This window comes from Cardiocondyla obscurior, linkage group LG06 (genome assembly GCF_019399895.1).
Source record: "Cardiocondyla obscurior isolate alpha-2009 linkage group LG06, Cobs3.1, whole genome shotgun sequence".
Lineage (NCBI taxonomy): Eukaryota > Metazoa > Arthropoda > Insecta > Hymenoptera > Formicidae > Cardiocondyla > Cardiocondyla obscurior.
The window spans coordinates 4,874,185-4,894,887 of record NC_091869.1 but is presented as its reverse complement, the minus strand read 5'-3'; the positions used below and the strand labels follow the sequence as shown (position 1 = coordinate 4,894,887).

The 20,703-nt window shown below is 39.7% G+C and overlaps 2 protein-coding genes and 1 long non-coding RNA gene across 5 annotated transcripts in view; 1 reads left to right on the top strand and 2 right to left on the bottom strand.

The window, feature by feature from the left end:
* Positions 1-14: 14 nt before the first annotated feature.
* Positions 15-834, top strand: LOC139103771 (uncharacterized). Its single transcript, XR_011545948.1, has 3 exons — positions 15-389; positions 480-578; positions 679-834. It is a non-coding gene; the product is annotated as an uncharacterized lncRNA (long non-coding RNA).
* A 303-nt stretch (positions 835-1,137) lies between these two features.
* Positions 1,138-8,142, bottom strand: Reg-5 (Rhythmically expressed gene 5). Its single transcript, XM_070658756.1, has 4 exons — positions 7,622-8,142; positions 5,166-5,337; positions 4,921-5,007; positions 1,138-2,961 (listed from the first exon to the last, which is right to left on the bottom strand). The coding sequence occupies exons 1-4, from the start codon at positions 7,739-7,741 to the stop codon at positions 2,549-2,551; spliced, it is 792 nt and encodes a 263-aa protein (XP_070514857.1). The 5' UTR covers positions 7,742-8,142; the 3' UTR covers positions 1,138-2,548.
* An 8,712-nt stretch (positions 8,143-16,854) lies between these two features.
* LOC139103766 (eukaryotic translation initiation factor 4E type 3) overlaps positions 16,855-20,703 on the bottom strand; it is a 57,442-nt gene continuing 53,593 nt past the window's right edge. Inside the window, exons 1-6 of one of the 3 annotated variants that reach the window (XM_070658761.1) lie at positions 18,740-18,989; positions 17,931-18,051; positions 17,665-17,772; positions 17,456-17,578; positions 17,282-17,381; positions 16,855-17,207 (exon numbers count right to left, since the gene is read on the bottom strand). In XM_070658761.1, coding sequence (XP_070514862.1) covers positions 17,173-17,207; positions 17,282-17,381; positions 17,456-17,578; positions 17,665-17,772; positions 17,931-18,051; positions 18,740-18,888 — 636 coding nt within the window. In that variant the 5' untranslated portion in view covers positions 18,889-18,989 and the 3' untranslated portion in view covers positions 16,855-17,172. Of the gene's footprint in view, positions 17,208-17,281; positions 17,382-17,455; positions 17,579-17,664; positions 17,773-17,930; positions 18,052-18,708; positions 18,990-20,703 lie in introns of those variants that run through there. The other 2 variants (XM_070658762.1, XM_070658763.1) reach the window with 2 other exon arrangements.

Sequence of the window (20,703 nt, the reverse complement as noted above, 5' to 3'; positions counted from 1 at the left end):
AGATACTTGTTCCACCCTTCGCCTTATTTGGCTGAAACATGAACGAAATTGTCGTCAGACGCGGAAACGTGCGCGTAACAGGTGCGCCATGTCGTAAGCGTTTCCACGAAGCGCATCGCGGACTCGTCACGTCGGTTCACCCATCTTAAATCTATAGACTACGTGGCGTCCCGTCGTCAAATGTGAAATCGCCTGCAGTCTTGGATCGGAGGGAGCGAGAGAGAAGATATGGAAGTGGTGGCCATTACAAAAGAGGCGTGGCCGACGGAATTGGCGGAAAAGGTGTTCGAATTGTGCCATTAATTGCCCATTAACTTAATCCTCTTGACCGTCTGATACTTCTCGAACGTTTTCGGATACTCGGCGATGAGAAATCCCGAAATTAACGGGTTTGTTGTCTTGCTTACCATTTACTTGTCTGTCACTTATTGTTCATGTACTTTTTAAGAGTAAAATCTCATCAAACGTTCTTTTTACAGTAACAGTGAAATAACCAAAAAATATTAGCGCCGAGGAAGGTTGTTCCTTGTAGCTCAGCTAGCCGCAGGTTCTCTCGCCCTTGGTTCATTTAATGCTGCGTAAGTATAATAACGTAGAAAAAATTATTAATTAATATTCGAATGTATATTTAATTTCTCAGTCACCTATATAAATGCATGATTAAAATTCTTTTCGCAGTAACAGTGAAATAATAAAAAAATATCAGCGCCGAGGAAGGCTGTCCTTTGTAGCTTAGCTGGTCCCAGATTCTCTCGCTCTTGGTTCATTTGATGCTGCGTAAGTAATAACTTGAAAAATTATTAAGAATATATATTTAATTTAAATTATATTTAAAAACGAGAGGTGCTAAAATCCCACGTAAGACGTAAATTCTATTAGATTCGCAAGAAGACTCGAATGATAGATCAGTTTGTGGTAGGAAACAGTTGATAAAACTCGCGTAAAGACGCGGTCGGTCTTGTTGCTCATACACTAGTTGAGATTACCGTGTCTCTTGATTTATCATATTGTTTCAATCTCGTTGATCGTCTTTTAAATCAAGAGACGCGGTGGTATTTCGCGTCAAGTGCACGCGCAGGGAGATCGACAGCGAAAATAAACTTTAAATGGGTTTAAATATAAATTATAAAGATTGGGTCTTATTTTTCTATTACGCGTTTTATATTTTATCACACTTTTAATTCTATCTCATCGACACACTTATATTTAACAATGACAAGTATTTCTACTATTTACAAAAATAATTATTATAAAAATGAATATATACTATAGTATATGAAGGCGTTATCTTAATAATAGTACACGGACCGGTTTTTATTAATTCCCGATATAGCGGATTTTAAAGTTAAAGAAGCAAAAATACGAAATTTAAATATTCCAAAAAAGTCTGTTGGTAGAAATATGCTCGGATATTTTAATTCTTAAACTTTCCTGATTTAATTAATTGTTAAATTTAATTATCTCGAAATAATCAATCGTAATCGTGACATAATATTAATTTCTTCAAACGTGCTGTTAATTGATTTGCACAAATAATTTTTGTGAATAGTTAAACGGGTTTGGCTCGTTTGGCATTAAAATTATCGCAACGTATCAACTATTCCTGCACTTGGCTATAGAAATTTTCGAAAGCAAAGTGCCTTTCGTAAACTTATCATGCGTTACGATAAATAATTTCAATTGTACAATATTCACGTAATAACGTAATATTTTCATTGGCAAAGTATGGTATTTTTCAGCGAGGTATACTAGTTCCTTTATGCGACATGATAGCGCATATATGTATATTAAACAATACGTAATGTCCGTTAATTTTTGCGGAAACGAGGCCTACGATTAATCGCTGGTTCGTTTAAGATAAGTAGAACAGAATTTACAAAAATATAATGCTCGTGTTCGTAACCTGGGACAGCGTACTTTCATCGATAGACTTTTGTCAAAGTTTTCTGCGCGAATCATGACGACCGATGAACATCGCATCGAATATTAAATAAATACTATAGTAGATAAATGAAATTAAATAAATGAAGCTCGAATATGACATGACTGATGACGATCGCATTAATCGCAGCTCGTACAAATAGAATTCTTCAATCACATTTCTTTTTTTTTTTTTTTTTCTCCATTCTACGTCTTTCGCTTCGATAATTGACAAGCGCAGAAATTTCCCAAAAAAGTAGCGTACGACATTCCCCTTTCGCGCTTACTGCAGTGACTACATCAGATATAAATTAAGACGCGCAACGAATTAGTAATTACAGCTGATTATCAATCACGTCGCTCGCGGTCGCGACTGGTCCCGCAACGCTTGGTATCTTCGACTTTCCCCGCGTATTTTTCACGTACCGTTTTTCCCGCGCGCCCAAGACCGCGATAGGGATCGCTCTCATCATCCATCCTTCGCCCAGGACCCTCGACGGCGATTTATTGTTTTCGAAAAGTCTCATTATCACGAGGCAGTGTGTAATCGGAGGGTCAAGGGCTTCCAATTCCGCGGCAAGCCGTAATCTCGTGTTAGAAAAAGAAGGAAAGCGAGAGAACAGCTCTCTCAGTAATAGCGCATCCTGCGCTCGTTTAAAGCGCCTCGAAATACGGTCCTCTGATAGGGTAGCGGATGGCCTCGAAGGCCCAGCGCTTCCGGTCGCCGGTAGGCCTTGTCGTCGCTCGCGAAGGACATCCTTCTTTTGACCATCGACGGATCGCTGGTGCTCTTCCCGTAGAACGTGCTGCCGCTTTTAGCCTCGATTTCTTCGATAGACGGCAGCCGGGAGTATCTGAACTCGTCAGCGTCCTCGTCCTTCGGTAACGGGCGCTTCTGGTCCTCCGGAACCGGTCGGCCGTCCGGATAGACCCGTATCACCATTGGTCCCGCCAGATACGGCCCGGTTGGCTCCGAGGAAACGTAATCCCCGCTCGCCGCGGTCTCGTCGCCGAGGCCGTTCGTCTCGCTGCCGCTATTCGCTGGAAAGAGAGAACGTAAGAGAATTAAACAAGCGCGCCGGCGTGACTTGGCTTCGAAAATGACGTTGTTTACAGCCGAGAATTGAGTAACAGACTTATTACATGGGCGCAATGGATACGAGGAAGTGTATGCGCCTCGCCGTTGCGAAATCCTTGTCCGTGCTTGATTAGGATTCGCTCATTAAAACCGCGCGAGCGCATCGAGTACCACAAATTCCTCAGTCACGATGACTTACCGTAGAAGTTAAACCGAGCCCGCCGTTTAGAATGCAATCAGGATGAATCGTCGCGATTAATTCGACAAAGTTAGGCCTACGTTTCTAAAGCCGCGTTAAATTGTGATACTTCATGAAGTTTCTTATATTTGATTATCGATATTTTTCTTTTATTAATTAATTATAATTACATTTTTTTATTTTTTATACATACGTCGAGAGGAAATTTCTTTAGATTTTTTTTTTTTTTTTACCATTGTCGGATTTAGACTCGTGGGTAATCTCGTTTTGGTCCGGCGGAAAGAGAGATCCATGAAAGGAAACGGTCGCGCAATTCACGAAAAAATCACTTTGGATAAACGGTCCCCCCTATTTTACCGTTTCCGCGCGCACCTTTATTTCGTAGACGCGCGCGCTCGGCACGACCTCCGCATTATGATAATTTAAAATCCAATATCCGCACGCTCTCGTGCTCTCCTCGCTTCCGACAAGTAATCGAATGCCGTCTAATTTGCGGGCTACAAGGATTCCGCAAGGTGGACGTGAAGGAATTCGCCCTCGCGATGGACGACGAGTACCCGTACGGTGCCAGCGAAACAAGTTGTGCTCACTATACAGTTATAAATTTCTCTACCACGGAATGTACAGCGTAATTGCCATTAATTTTATAAAAAAAAAAAAAAAATAAAAATAAAATAAGTCGTCGCGTTTTCGCGTCTCCCCTATCGAGCGGGATCGATGGCGATCTCTTTTCTTCTTCGTCGGATTTCTTTAGACGCGCGCGATAATTGGATCGGTATAAATGCCTGGAAATCACGTACGTGCTATGCTCGCGGCTTTCATCGCATGTCGACGCATCATTAGCGTACGTACGTACGTATACTATATGGGCCAACAGAGAAAATGTGAAAGCCTGTTGTAGCGCGCCCCCGCGCCGGGACATTGAGAAAAGTGACCTCCTTTCAATGCCTATCTATTAAACTTCATCATCCATCGAGTGCCTCGTTACTTCGATTACTCACCGGATATACTAATAGACCGAACGAAGTATCGATGAAACCTTCAGAAAGTGTTTCGCACATAAGTTTCCATCTTTTTGCCGCGCGACTCGATTCCCAGGACATTTAAGACTTTAGAAGTGAAAAATAATTTCTTAATTATTTTTATACATATAAAATTAAAAACCTGACAAACGGCAAGAACTGTTCGCCTGGCTTGTGGTCGAACAATGAGCGTGAGCGTGACTTTAATAACACCAAAAACGGAGTCTGAGGCTACTCAGATTGGCGCGCCACACCGCGAGTCTCTCCTTTTCTTTCCTTTTTTTTTCTTTTCCGAAAAGAAGGGAGAAAGCGCGCGTGGCTGAAGACAACCATGATTTATCGGGCGCAATATCGTCAAGGGAGAGAAAAAAAAACAAAGAAAAAAAGAAGAAAAAAAAAGACTTTCTAGGAGCACGAACGCGAACGCGAGCCGGGATCGAAACCGCGGTTGAAACTTTCTCGTGGTACCTACGACGTTGTTTCCGCTCGCGGAGAGATCCCCGAAACGAGGAAGAGACGAATCCACGAAGTGTCATTTCTTTACGAGCAGGCCGATGCAAATTACGTTTCTCTGTCTCTCTCTCAGTGCGCGATATTCACCGACACTTTCTAATTAAATTAATTCCTCGATTAATAAATCGATAACGAAAGAGCAAGGCGTCTCGGTCATATATCACACGTATATTCTTTAACAAACTTACCTAACAAGTCGGCCCCGGTCGTAAAGTCGTCATTTTCATAACTGATTCTCGACGCGAATCTGTTACTTCCTATCATAGCGTGCCAGACTGAAAATACAGGACATTACGAGCTTAGGTAGGTCCTACAGGTCCGCGGGAAAACGTCAAAGTTGCAATGCAAAAAAACGTTGCATTGAACTCGCGTTTCGTTCAACAGTTACGAAATTTCCTTTATAAATACATTTATCATAGGAACGCTTTCTTACTCAGCTCCTTCGCGCCGCGTTGATAAGGATCCAGCTTGTCCAGGACGTTGTCGTCCATGCTGGCGAGGCTCCGTATCCCGGTCACGAGTAGGTTCTTGTTGCAGTCCGGTCGCGAGGAGTCGGCGCAAAATCGTGCTACCTGCTTGCTGAACAATCCGTACAGGTGACTCATCTGTAACGAGAAAGGTGCGGGATCCGTTTAGAAACCCTACGATGACCGCTGATCCCACACGCGTTCACCGCGCAACGAGAACGAATGCGGGACACGTGAGAGGAATAAAGCGTATGAACGAAAGCACCTCGAGCGTCTTCCTCGGGCGATAGATTATCTTGTCTTCTAAAGAGAACGTTCACGTTCTTCCTGGGTAAAGAGGAGGCTTTACTTCGGGTCAGCAAGGCGAAAGGTGTATCGCCGCAACGCATTCCGACCGCGTATGGTGAAACTTTGCGATATGTAACGCCGTAACGTCGACAGGAGCCGACAGTCCCGCGTATCACGTAGGTACAATGTGTCAGATTGCGCGATACCGTTGTCTCCTCCCGGTCGAATCGAATATGAATCGAATATCAACGTGTTAAGGTCCGCGTACGTAATTGCGAAATATTTAAGAAAGCAAACTGAAAGTGCGCGATGAGAGGAACAAGGCGGTGCTGGCGGTGGTTTTATCTTGCGTCTTTCCAGCGCGATTATTTTCTGACTAATGTACCTTAGGTACGTGGCCAGTTGACGGATTACCCGTTTCGTTTCCGCGATTCCGGAAACTGGGAGAAAGCGGAGATGAGCTGAATTCTCGGCTATAGACGAATTAGCGCGGAAAGACAATGACTACATGTGTAGTTACGCTCTTACAATTTGTATTTAGCATCTGTCTGTCAAATATCTCGGCTAATTGTAGAATGTAAACATACATTAAATTTTTTTTTACTATTAAAAAAAAAAAGAAAAAAAAATAAGTTGAAATATTTGTCTAAATAATTAAGAACAGTTTTAGGAAGTTATTTTAATTTTGACGAGGTTTAGTTTAATTACTTGAAGTCTAAAAGAAACATCTTTAAATTGCAGATATTGAAAAAAAAAGAATAAAAAAAAAATTTGAAATCTGAATATATTCGTATTCAATGCGCGGTTTAAGTTATCAAAGCCTTCGTTTAAAATGCAATACGTTGAATTATTACCGCGTCGTTTTAATTCGGTCAGCTAGAATTGCATTTTTAATCCGTACGTTGACCCGAGGGAATCGAGAAGCTGATCATAGATACCGCCGCACTGCTCTTGAACTTCAACTCCGGCACTTACTCGTGCGATCGCTTTTACTTGCTTCAAGAGTATTACATACACATTTAATCCGATGCACACAGCCGCGAAATACCGCGCGCATAGCCTTGGCTAAGAGTACTTTCAATGACTGGTTGCAATTTTAACCTTAGCAGTCTGCGTTCGCCAATTAAGGTTCTGCACACGCTGCGTTTTATTTTTAACTTCAGAGCGCGCAATTTACGATAGGCATTGTTGAGCAAGGATAATCTATAGGAATAGACTTATTAAAATTCGAAGTTCCTTTTTGGGAATTAAATAATTTAATCAGCGAGCCATCCACGTTCTCCAGTTCCGGCAAACCAATAAATGTAATTATTAATTTCCAATCGTTGAGAGGTGATTTTTACCTATGACCTCCCCGTACGTACGCTCGTCACCTTGTAAGAATCCGCGCGATTATTGGGTCATGGCGACGATTAACAATAACAGCGTAATTACTTTCCCGGTAGCCGATCGTCATAATCGCGGTAATCTTTAGATTTTTACAACCGCGTAACGTTTAACGGATACTAAAGGCATTCCGTGGGAAACGGCGAGGGCTTTGAGGCGAAAAACTACGATCCGAGCGTAAAATCACGAGACATCCGGCTATTGATGGATAACAATCGAGAAGCTCGAGATTAAAACGAAGCTCCTGATTTCCACAGCTCCGCAATACCGAACGTGTCATTATACATAGAGAGACGTGCTGTCGAACAATCTTTCACGGTACAGAACACGTGGATTGTCGCAATAATTTTCGGTATTTCTCAAATCAAACTCATTACGAATTGTAATTCGAAATGCCCCTCATCAGTTGAATTAAGTGAATGAAATAAAATTGAAGTATATTAAAAGTGAAATTTTTCAAATCTCTCTTTAACAATCTTATATATTCTTTTTTAATAAATATCTAATCACGATCTAATAAATTTGAATAACGTTACATCCCTTTTTAGTTTATCGAAAATAATCAGAACGCGTTTGAAGCAGTACTACTTGACGCGGAGCAGTGCAGGTTTCTCTCATGACTTTAAGATTAAGAAAGTTCAATTAAAAATTTAATATAAGAAAAAAAAAAAAAAAAAAACTAACGAACCTCTAATAGCAATTAATTACATATACAAATCGATAGAAAAATGTTCATCTCGGTACTCACTTTCTCATCTCTCGAGAGAAATTCCCACATCGGTATCGCGGAGCCGGTGACTCGCATTGTCACGCAGTATCCGAGCAGAATGCAGGTGGCGACCTTTGCGAAGGAAGTCCCTCTGATCATCGTTACGTTTGGTCTCCCCTTTCTTTTCTTTTCTTTATTTGCCGTCCGTACTCCACGTTATCGTTGTCCTGGCACTCACGTGCGCTCACAGGTGCGATTGTTAATACGATCAATGATAAACCCCCGGTTATCGATCACCGTCGTCCCGTGTGTACTGAGCCGCGATCTCGTTTGCCGCTTCGTTTTATGTCACGCTTCCAGCCGCGACCACGCGCCTACCGCCTCCAAGTGGAGTCCCCTCCACTTCGGACACCTATCCGGGTTTCGTACACGCACGTCACAGCGCGAGGAGGCAGAGTCCACGAGATCCGGAACATATTTACGCGCTCTAGGAAATCACGCGCTCTAGGACGCGACGCGAGGTATGCAGAACGAAAAAAAAAAAAAAGAAGAAGTAGGAATTCCTTAATTTTCATTCGACGCGCCGCGCCGAAATTCCATCGCACAATTAAATCAAAGAAAGCTTGCGGTTCTCTTTCACGACGTAGGACGAGAGACGGGATAAGACGGAGATTTATTAGCGTTGTAAATAGCCAGTTAGACACGCCACCTCGCGCAACAGACCCTTCCTTTTTTTTTCTTTTTTTTTTCCTGAGTCGAATATCGCCGAGTGTTCGAATACACGACTTAGCTTTTATTACTTCGGCGTTTAACACGTCGGGAAGATTGAAGGTAACATCGGTAGGCGTTTGTAGGATTGATAAAGCGCGCGTGGAATCGCTTAAGTTTTACATGTGCTTACGATCGAATCGTGGATGCCCAAATGACAGCCCGACTGGCATTTCAATTCGGCGGGTTCGAAGTCCTTCTAGTAGTGGAAAATTATATACAACGAGAAAGATTTTATGCGCACGCTCTGCACGTATCCCAAAATTAGGCGTCGGTTGATTTAAACGAGGTGTTACATTAACATTTAAATAAGCTTCGTGCGAGCTTAATCGCGGGATCGCGCATATATATTACGTGGGAATATTTACGCGCTCCAGGAAATCCCTGACGCCGATCGGGAGTGCAAAAAAAAAGAACGCGAGAAAAAAAGGGGGAAAAAACACAAAAAAAACAAGCGTTTATTAATTTTATTCGGCGCCCGGTTGAAATTCCTGCGCGTGACGTTGAAGAAAGTTTACGGCTACCACCGCGTCTGTGGAGTGAAATAGACGATAGATCCAAGGTGAAGATTCATTAATGTCATAATTATGCTCGCCGAGCATACATCATTTTTATACGTTATTTTACGCCGGTATTTATTGGCGCTTTACGAGCGCACGCCGACGCGACGTAGGTATGCAAGAAAGTGCAAAAAAGCACCTCGTAATTTTATTCGGCGCCACACCGGCATTCCTGCCTGGACCACATCGATCGTCGGGTCGATCTTTTCTTTTCTCTTTTCCTTTTTCTTCTTCTTTTTTTTCTGCCCCCGAAATACCCGACGCTAATTAATTAATTAATTGAAAATTATCTTGGCGCGAACACCGCGAGATAAACCACCCGTTAAGAAAAGCTCGCGACGATTAAAGCGTCAAAAAGTCATCGGATTCAAGATAAATACCGCAAATGTCGCACATGAAACTTTACTTTGGGACAAAGTTGACCGATCGATCGCGATGAGTAATTGGATTCGATCTTAAGGCAGCGAGGCGAGCGGTTTGTTCGAGCGAACGTATCCGCAAAGGGACTCGATCTCGTTTGTCCGGTTCTTCTACCTCAGAATCCTTAAGATCTTTTTTCTCGGAATTTAACCAAGAGCTTAAGGGCAATTTTTTTGTCCCTTCAAGTCTGCACATCGGCCAAGTATCCGGCAAAGTTCCAAAAGCCGTCTTTCTCTATCTCTCCCTTCGCAACGACTGCAAAGTTACGTTACAACCGAGCGTCATCCTTCGCGCGCGACGTGGAAATTTTCGATAAAACCTAATAAAACGTATCGCACGTACATTGTTAACAACCCGCGATTACTTCAGACAGGCGAGCCGGCCAAGGTTTCGTCGGTTCTATTTAACCCCTCGGCCGTCGTGCTTGCTGTCCGTGAATTAAAATAAAGCGCGCGCGCACTTAAGCCGAATGAATAAGAGAAATTGCCGGTGACAATAATTAACATAAATCAGCAGGCGGAGTTAAACCGTCGGCCTCTCATCACCGGGCAAGTTTGTAATATGTTTTATGCCTTTCGCGAGTTCATAAAATCCTAGGCGTAAACAAGAAGAATTTACGACGGTAATAAACAAGTAGATTCCCGTTCAATTCTCTAACACGATATTGAATAGCCCATATACATAGAATGTCTACATTCCATAAGTTAGTTTTTTTTTTTTCTCTCTTTCTTTCTCTTTTTTATACGCCAGTTTTTCCTTAACGAAGACCTTGGAAATCCCCGTAGTTTTCTACGGGATCTTGTTTTGGTGAAATTCCAAAATAAAAGCTCTTAACTCAAAATCCGTTTCAATTAATTTAATAAAAGAATTACTCTTTTTCGAGCTACGCTCTCGCTGCAAGAGTCGCGCTTACTAAGAACAGATCAATTTTGCATTTTGCATTTTTGCGAATAAACTCGTACGAATCGGAGGAACTTTTCCGCTTTGCGAAGGAAAGGTTTCAAGATTACGTCGTCGAGCAAATGATTATGCTGGCGACGTAGGGCTCGCTTTCGTGCGCATGCGAAACGGAAATCTTGCAGAGAGTTCCGCGACAGTTTTGCAAAGATAAGATTCTATTTTTTTTTCTTTTTTTTTCCCCGCCGATTATTTCGCGTACAAGAGGACTGAGAGCGACACGCGTGTGCATTGCGACGATCGCGAGCACCACGTTCGAGTACGATGAAATGAATACGTGAGCAGAGTGCCGATCGCAAGCGACACCGATTGTGCGTTGCCGGCGCGCGATCGTATCAGCATCGGTTCGTCAGGAAGGCCCTGTCGGCGGGTAAAACGTAATTCGTAACAGCGAGAACGCGCGGTATACATATAACGCCTGTCGCGTTATTTATTCATTCATTGCGCGCCCACGGCATGCGCGAATAAAAATTTCTACATCATTTCCCAATTTCACTTTCACATTCGTCTGTTTTCGTGCGAACGACCCGACGACATGCACGTAGAGCTCCCCCCTGTCCAGATAACTTATGCCAAGTGCTTCGAATAATCGATCGACTGAAGATTATTATGTATTCGACTGCATTGCGCGTTGCGCGCACAAAGAAAGAAAGAAAGAAAAAAAAAAAGTTTAATTTTCGACATGTATTTATCCGTGATGGAAATTAAAAATTTCGATTTATTTTTACTATTTAATTTTAATATTATTATTATTATATTTTAGAAGCTAGAAGACTTATAAAATTGTCCCCCGGTCTCTGCGAGATTAGAAATAAAATTTTTTTCTTTCTCTCTTTTTTTTAAATTGGACTAATCGTATGCTAGCGCTTTGTGATTTTTACGTTTACCGATACGTGTGAACGGCTCGGAAAAATTCACGCATAGGAAATCGAACAATGGCATTACGATGCTTTTCCGTGGCGATGACCAACGTGAGAATGCAAACGCCGCGCCGCTCAAGCGTGCTCACGAGCGTTATTCCCGCGTATCTCTTCACGCACCGAGATAACACGCTTGTCGTTATACGCCAAGTTATGCGAATGTGCATTCTACTTTTACCGCAATGAATGCCGCGTTCCCAGTAATCTTTTCAGATTAATAATCTCATCGATTCACCGCGCCCTTTTAGCCAGCAAGCCGCTCGCAGCTATGCGCGCACCGAGTATTGAGTCAATCGATTCTACAAATAAATCGAAAAGTCATATAAGACTTGTATGAAAAGTTTGTAATTGATTTAATATATCCAAGAGTAAAAGTCGTTCATAATTTAAAAATTAATTAAGCACAACTTTTCATTAAAAAAAAAAAAAGAAAAAAATTAGAATAAATCCGTGATATCAAAAAACTGACGTAAGAACAAGCGCACACATTTGCATGTAATAAAAGTCTTCAAGGTGGTCAGATCTCACCTTGCAGAACAATAGTGAGTTATACCGCACGCACGATTTCTGCTTTACATATTCCACCAATTATTTACACCTGGTTTAATAAATTTATCATGTAATATACAGCGGAAAAAATTCACTCCGGCGCGCAACGCTCTGTTCTCCAAGTAGTAAAGAGCGCACTCGTCGTAATATAGTCATCATGGGATTTAAATCGTCTGAAAATTGAAGAAGGGTATCCCGTTACCATCGCATGCGCTGATAAAATTTGAATTGAATTGAATTGGCCGTATCCCTAATTACATTTCTAGGATAAATCCTCTGCGCAATTAAACGATCGTTACAAAGTACGGCGTGCGTTGAGATTTCTTCGCTTCAAGACTTCAAAAAAAAAAAAATTATTAAAAAAAATTATATATAAAAAAAAAGAATAATAAATGTTCATTGGAATGAAATCGTTAGCCGAAGGTAACGCGACGGATTTGAAATCGAGATGCTGTCATCACTCGACCGTCGTAAAACTTAGTTAATCGGGGAATCGGCCGATTAATGTGCGTCATCACCGGTGTCCCTTGACCCGCTACGATGGCTTCGCGCTTTTAACCGGGCAAGACGTGCGTAAGAATAGACGCACTTCTCCATATGACGGATATCCTTCCATGTCGGTGATGTCGAACGGTTGTAAAGGATGACTCCGCTTCATACGCAGCTACATCGAGGTCGGCTCGCGCATGGTTAATTGAATTGGAAAGCAGAATGACACAATCTAAACGCACGGCTTGGCGCGAAACGCAGTCCACATCTATATTTGTCGCGATGGCAAACACTGTGACCAATAATTTTTTTTTTATTATATGACGATCGACATGAAAATTACTAAGTTTCAGTGTCACAGATGATCCTTTTTTATCGCTCCGTATCGGATTCCGCAGCGATTTTATTTACGATGAAGATATCGAGATTTCTCGTACTTGAGGAATAATTGTCTGATTTTTGGGATGTTTTTTTAAATTAAAATTAATTTTTTTGTAGTGTAAATGTACAGAAAAAAATAGTTAAATAATACTTGACAATATTTGATAATTAAAGCGAGTGGATTTATAAAAGGCGCATACCAAGAGAAATGCTAAATTAAGAGGGAATCATATCTGAAGTTTCGTCATATCAGATTAACCACGGCAATTTCATCGTTGAAATTTAATCATAGTAACCGAATGGCTATTCGGCACATTTAGGACAACATCGCGCGATTCACAGCGTCGGAAGTTTCGTGCAACAATGATTCTCGTGCCCATCGATCGCAACGGAATGCAGAAAGGACGAGAAAGCGGAAGCGAATCGAAAAAGAGGACTGAAAATCATTTCCGGTTTTTCTTTTTTGTTGCGTCGCACAGAGTACAATTTAAAAGAATAAAAACGATTTATTAAATTATATATAATTGCATATATGCATTATAAATAATCACTTCTTTTATATACGTATATCAAAAGTAAGATCCGATTCTGCTAAATTTCAAAAAACTATTACATGTAATCACACAAAATTACATGATCGAAATTTTAACAATGCAAGTTTACATTCGACTACACACTCAAATATTAGACTCCTTTCCGACGAAATTAAATCTATATGAAGAGAATGCAAAATGTAAGAAAATTATATTGAAATGTACAAGTTGAAATAACGTGTAAATAATAAAAATAATGTGAAATAAGTCCATCCATATATCGCAAAACGAATTGAACGAATTTCACACTGTGCATCGGCGATACGTAAGCAGCACGTGCGAAGAACCGCGTTCCGGTCGACGTAATCGTTATCGGATGCACGGAGGCTTCTCTCGGTCCAACGTTCGATCGATGACGACGTGGTCGAAACATGTGGATCCGAGCAAAGTCGTTACATTAATACAAATCGTCGGGATATAGAAAGAAAAAAAAAAGACCAGATTCCAGTCCCCGCGATCATGCTTTCTCACCTTTCTCGGAATGCGGGAGTTTCCGTGCGAGAGTGGATTAAAAATTGACGTAATTCCTTTTCTCTGCACGGGTCATTGTACCGTAACGACGACGAGAGAATGATAATGACGATAACGATCGAGATACGACTACTTACGGTCATTTTGCGAAATTCATTACGTTATAGTTTCACGAAGAAGAGTCAGAAGTTATCATTACTGGTTAACCTTCGGCGTGTATAAAAAAAAAAAAACTAATGATAATGATAAAGAAAAGAAGACAAAGAAACACGCGAATGGTCGGTAGCGATCACATGACAATAATCGTAATGATTACGACTGGAAGTCACAAATATTAAATAAGGATGTTCTACAAAATTTTTTTTTTTTACGAGACGGTATTACCGTCGTCGTCACCGTCGCCGTTACGGAAAAGGAATGCAAAAAAAAACTGTCGGCGAGAACAATGATGTTGCGGGCTGATTAATAGCTGGCGGAATCCGATAGGGAATTCCGCGAGTCGGGTACGTCAAAATGAATTAATAATTCGTTGGGAGGAGCCAAGCGAGCATACCGCGCGGAATGGATATGAAGTAAGAATCCGTTCGTCCCACGATGTGTACTCGGTTCGCTGAAATACAATCACCACGGTCGCGGAAGATTGTGCTTGGGTATCATTAAATAAATCATGTATCGCAGACCGCGTGAATTTAATTATTAATATTAATTACGTTTCTACAAAAGTGGGAACGAACTGTTTATTGACGATTAAAAGAAGAAAAAAAAAGAACTTGAATTTATGCTTACGATAACAATACGCGTTTTTGCTGTCGCATTAATTTTTTAAGTCTCGTCGCTGTCGTTACGCGCGACAGTGCGTGACAATATTACGCTTGCGAAAATTGGTGTAAATTAGCGAGACATCAGTAGGAAAAAAAAAAAAAAAATTGAGACAATCAGATTTTTTTTTACGTTTTTAAATTAAATCAGAGGAAAACCCCAGCCTTTCTTTTTCTTTTTGATTTGGTAAAGATTAAAGGATAAATTTATTACGAAGTCGTTGACCTTTCGAGCGATGTCGCGCGTAGGTGCGAAAAATTCTAATTAAGTTTCCAAACACAAAGGCGTGTTAACAGCAGGCCCGTCGATGTTGCGTGTGTGTGTATATATGAATGTATAAACGTACACGTGCACGGCTCTCGCGGCGCCATTCCGTAATCAGGAAATCCCGTATCTTCGGACTTGCGATCTCCTGCGCGAGAAGATCCTGGATCGGCGGTCCTAGTCAGACAGTTAGTTGAATTATAATGAGCGGCGCGTGCTAGATTAGTCTGGAGAACGCGGCAATTGCGGAATTAATCTGCCTAATGATTTAAAATTTATTTACGTCTGTTTCTTACTTCGGTAGATTCCACAGATCTCGGCAAATAAATTTTATATCTTCCAAATCGAAGGACCGAATCATTTTTTGATTTTCCGCCGAGTTTGAAACGTTCTCAGTTTTTATTCCATCAAGACTAACGCGTCGAAAATATATTAAAAAGAAAGAAAAACAAAAAAAATTATATTATCATAAAAATAATATTATACGTATGTACTTTAGAAAAATTAATTCTTCAAATTTAATTTTACCAAGAAGCAAAGCTAACGTACTGAAAAGAGACCACTGATTTGTCCACAATTTAGACATATTATACCTGACGAGTATGATATACTGTATTTTAAAACTACACTGCCCGATTACTAGAATCAAGAAGCTTTAAATTAGAATTAAATTATGCAACGATTCAATTACGATTATATAATGTCTGGAATCCATGAGAAAAATCCTCGAAGCATAACAACAGCTCGTAGGAGGAGGAAGTGGTTTGGTAATGGGATTGATTAAGAGCGCGGCGGCTCTTATGAGAATAACTAGAAGCCATTTGAAAAGTAATTATTGACGACGACTCGGACGCGAGAGAAACTTTGTGCTACCCGAGTAACGAGGTACCTAATCGGTCATTTCTCTTTTTCCGTCTCATCTTTTCCGAAAGAGAAAGGAAGCGACTTCTTTTACGTATTTACGTCCGTACGGTCGTGCACACGTGCCTCTCGCACAGCAAGGTCGTATGCAAGGCTGCGGGTGCGTCGTGATTTATTCGCGTACCACAAAATCTCGAGAAGAAGATTCGTAGACTAGCCATGATCGATGAATATCAAAGCTTTTTTATTTTTTTTTAATTTTTTCCCCGGATAACAGTTCGGTCGCGCATGTAAGATGTTCCAAATTTGCAATCCATGCTGAACCTAAGATAGTAACATTGAGTCAACGACATTTTCTAACTAAAACGTGAAGGAATTTTTTTCCTTCTGATCGAGCTTTTTTATTTCGTAAGGTTAATAGCGCCTAAATAATTAAGGAAAACAATAAAATACCGTATGTTAATTTTTGGATAGAATAGCATGTTTTAAAATACTGTTATTCGCAGATCCTGAAATTATCACAGTGAATAACGTTTTATTTTTAAATGTCAAGATGTAGATAGAATATAATTTTAAGTAAATAATTAATTTAATTTTTATGTTAATCAATAGGTTTTTTTTTTTTTTTCAATAAATTGTCTCGGAGATCGTGTGCATTGTATTGAGTTAATTTAAGATTCACATAGAGTATGAACGATTAAATCTCTGAGATATTTTATCGCGATACTTTGTTTAAGGGTAAAAGCTTTCGTATACAAATACTTTCTTTCGGGTCTTTTTAATTTTCAGGGTTAATTAATTTTACGCGTGTCGACGCACATATCTCACCTTGTTGTACTACCGAATCCGTATTACTTCCTCAAGAATCTTAAATACCACTTTTAAGGTGTTGTTGATAAATTTCCGAAGGTGAACATAATGAATCGCAATCAATAACACAACAGGCGGTAGGCGCCAGACACATCTTCCTTTTTCTTACGCAAATCGGTCTCTTGTATACTTGCGTAGTTCGCCGCGCCTTACAGGATTATACAGATTAAGAAAAATGTTATTTGCAAATTTCGCAGACATTCCAATCGGGCCTAATTAATAATCGTCTTACGTTTCTTATGAACCATACGTGATCTTAAGGATGCAAAATTTCGTGTTAATCGTGTCCCGAAATGTTACGTACTGTTATATGATTATGTCGCCTCGAGACCTAAACATTGACGTACATGTAGTAAGTATAAAAATATATTTCAAGTTTTTAAACGGTACAACAGTAAATTCGATTTTAAAAGGCATCGAATCCAGGGTATAAACAACGCTAAGTGCGCATTCAAACAAAATTCACTTGTAACAAACTTGTAAAACACATATATATATAATGACAACTTACTTTCTTCAACATATGCTTTGTGCTCCCAAAGTTTCTTAAAAACGACTTTGTTCATTTTACCCGATAATACAAATCACATTAATGTACGCTCGTTATTGTCATATTCTTATATAATATATTTAACGTTTAGATATAATTTTCATCACAATGTTGCCGTTTAACGTCTCCCGTAGGCATGGTGGGATATATGACCTAAAAATATTTTTCTCATGTACCAATTTTTTTTTTTTTTTTTTTTAGCAAAAGAATATAGCGTTTATACTTACACTTATAAAACTCCCCCAGAAACTTTACGTTAGGCACTAGAGAGTGAACTTTGGATAGAACCGTAGCTTTTGCTACTAGATCAGCGTTTATATTCCAAATCTAAAAGAAAATTAATTAATTAATTTCTGTGAGTGTCATTAAACGCGGTTAATCTGATTGTTCAATGTACGTACTTGGATAAGATCTTCCCTATCGCGAATAGATACAGTCACCCCGCAAATTTCATCACCCTGAGCAACATCGGTGGCAAACTGTTCTCCGATAGCTGCCAGCACCACTTCCTTCCACACGTGTTCCTAAAATGCCAAGCAAACGTCATGTGATATTTGTACCTCACCTGAATAAAAATTCATGCTCGTATAAATGTATCAAGCTGTTTTACAGTATCATATTTATGGCATTTCAATCTCCAGGTACCGCCTTTTTGATTCACTTCGTCTTCCCATAAGGGATATCTATCATCTCTCATTAAATGGTAACTGTATTTAACCTGGGGAAACAAATAACATATTACAAAGCGTAAATAACAAGTAAAACAGTATATTATAACTAAGTGTCTAATAATTATGTAAATAATTATAATAAAGTCAAAATTTTTTTTTCTTTTATTTATAGCTAATTTCTTATTCTACATATATTTAGACGTACCTGCATGTTCCCAGCCTTTGGTATATTATTAAATACTCCCCAGAAAGTTTGCACAGTGTTCACAGTATAGATCTTCTGCAGATTTTTTTTATATTCTTCGGTAGTTGTGCCGGGAATAGCCCTGCAATATAATTTTCGAATTAATTATATTGTAAGCATTATTGCTTTCTAAAGATCTAGATCTATCAGTACTTGATAGAAAAATGCTATAATTACTTTGTTTCAAAGACAATTACAATTTATAATAAGACAAAAGTTTTTATATGTTGACAACAGGCATTGCACATTGCAATTGTTATTTTATCTGCACAACAATAATCTAGACGTATCTTAACTGATAATAGAATTATGTTGAAAACATATTACAAAGCCACTTGTTGGCTATCCTATCCAACTGTTATCTATTGACCTTTCAAAGCACCCCATAATACAAATAATGAACGCGTCAACTTTTTTTTCCTCCATTAGCTCACGCAACAGTAATGATAAGTACTTTTTTTTTATCCGCACATCATTGTTTGTTAAAAAAAACAGGAAATAATGCACGAATAAATGTTTCGGTAATGAAATGGCGGTTACGAGAGAACAAAAGAGCGATGTGCAATCAAAATTAAATTTCCATGGCAATTGTGTTCGCGTTGAAACTGCCCCGAGGAGAAACAGCGAGGAGATTGAGGGAGGCCCCGGCCAACTCTTCGCGGAGCAATCGCCGTTGTCAACGTTTGATAAAAGGACCGACGAGACGTAGTCGGCGCCGCGGGCGGTTGTCAAGACGCACGTTGCGTGGGTAGAACGGTTGTTTCTCTCACTTGTCGAGCCAGAAGGTCCACGGCGTCTGCAACGGATTGACGGTGTCCTCATCCTTCTCGATCGCGGTGACAGCCCCGTCCGACAGCACCGGCGCTTTCAACAGGTCCGCCGAGGTGCCCTCCTTCGCTCCGCATTCCGCCGCGGCCATGTTCGGTAGCGACACGGATGTGCAGCAGCGCTACGGCGTCACGACAATCATGTGATGATCGCCCCTGTCGCCGCCGTCGACGACTGTGTGACGATGTGACGACATGATCGAGAACGGCCGGCCGCCGGCGGGCCGCGGCCGGGTGACGTCTGCCGACCGCGGAGGTACCATGTGAACATAACGGTGGCGAATGGACAGCACAGCCGAGCGGGTCGGTCGCGAGAGATCGACGGTGCTTACATCGAAACTCGAAGCTCCGTCGAGCATTTAAATCGTGGCTCTTTCGCGCTCCCGATTGGAGAATTTCTCGCGTGAATAAACCTTGGGTTTTTTTTTTAAAAGCTTTTATGGGAGTGTTTTTTTTTTAGCTGTGCTTTAATAAGTGTTGTGATTTGATTGCGAGAATAATTTCTAACTGCTGGAGACGTTTATGAATATTTGATATGCGTTATTGTATTTTGTATTAAAGATCGAAAATAAAAGAACGTATTTAAAATTCATGACAGGTCTTCTTTGTTTTTTAATATGTTTAGTTTGTAACACGCTTGATAAGAATTATGCAATATTGAGAGAATTTTATAAAAGAAAACCAAACATTCATACGTTTAGAATAATCGAAGAGCATCGACATTATCGACGTTTTTTACTCTGTGAAACTTAAATAATTATACAGAAATATAATTTGGAAACTATTTTCATACTCATGAAAGATAAAATAACAAGTTGAATACTCAACTATTACATTATCAAGATAATTAAATATTAATGACGGATAATTTGAAAGTAGTCGATAATGTCAATGCTCTTCTAAATATATTTTATAATAAAACATAATAATTTAATATTATAATAAATGCTATCAATACCAAAATAATAACGACTTAAATATCAATCAATTTACGACAGCATTTTCTTAAACGACTGATTAATAATAATTACAAAAAATTTATTACTACAAAGATAAAATAAATCTCAAAGGACAAGTGTTGTTTTCCATTATTTTAAATTGCTAACTCTTTCAATTATTATTAAGAAAAAAAAAAAATTTGCGCAAGTCGTTTAAAAGTAACATTACTTTGTAGCTCGTTATATTTCTTCGGTCACTGTTCCGATAAGGCTCCTCTTTCGAGCTATCGCGTTTGCGTACATTGTCGATAAAGGCTATGTTAAACAATACCTATTATGACATGCAAATTGAAAGAAAAAAAAAAAAAAAAATGCAACGCTTTCAGAGTTGTTTCCGTGAAGACACGCGACACTTTTTTTTTTCTTTTTTCCTTTACTCGTTGCGTAAATAAGTCCTTCGTGTCGCATTTTCGCTCTTAACAGAAACCATACGCCGACGTCTAATCAAGTCTAATGTCAGTCGTAACATGCATTCATTAATGACACTCAAGTCGATTTATCTTTGGAAGAAATTGATCTCTGCAATTCACACACACGTTGCTCTCTGCGCGAGTGGGAGTAAACACGTTATACGGTTTTTTTTTTTTTTTTCATAACTTCTAATCGCTGGCATATATGATATGCAATTATAAACCTGAAATTATATAGTAGATAAACGAGTGTCTCTTATCTTTCTTTCGCGAGTTTTTATTTCTACACGTAACATCAATTCTTGATGCACAACATTTCAACGGTAAAAATTTAATAATATTTTTTATATCAAGTTCTAGTTCATACGATTTTATTTAAATCAAACGCTGAAGTTAAAAATCTTCCTTAAAAGGAAAGAAAAAAAAATTCTATTTTTATACTTTTTTTTGTAACATAAATTAATAGTAAAACTTTTTTAATTCCGTATGTTGATAATCA

Coding starts and splice junctions, on each gene's coding strand:
- Reg-5 (XM_070658756.1), bottom strand. CDS start 7,741: ATGATCAGAGGGACTTCCTTCGCAAAGGTCGCCACCTGCATTCTGCTC. Junction 5,008..5,165: donor ACGCGGCGCGAAGGAGCTGA/GTAAGAAAGCGT, acceptor CTGTATTTTCAG/TCTGGCACGCTATGATAGGA. Junction 2,962..4,920: donor GACCGGGGCCGACTTGTTAG/GTAAGTTTGTTA, acceptor CTCTCTTTCCAG/CGAATAGCGGCAGCGAGACG.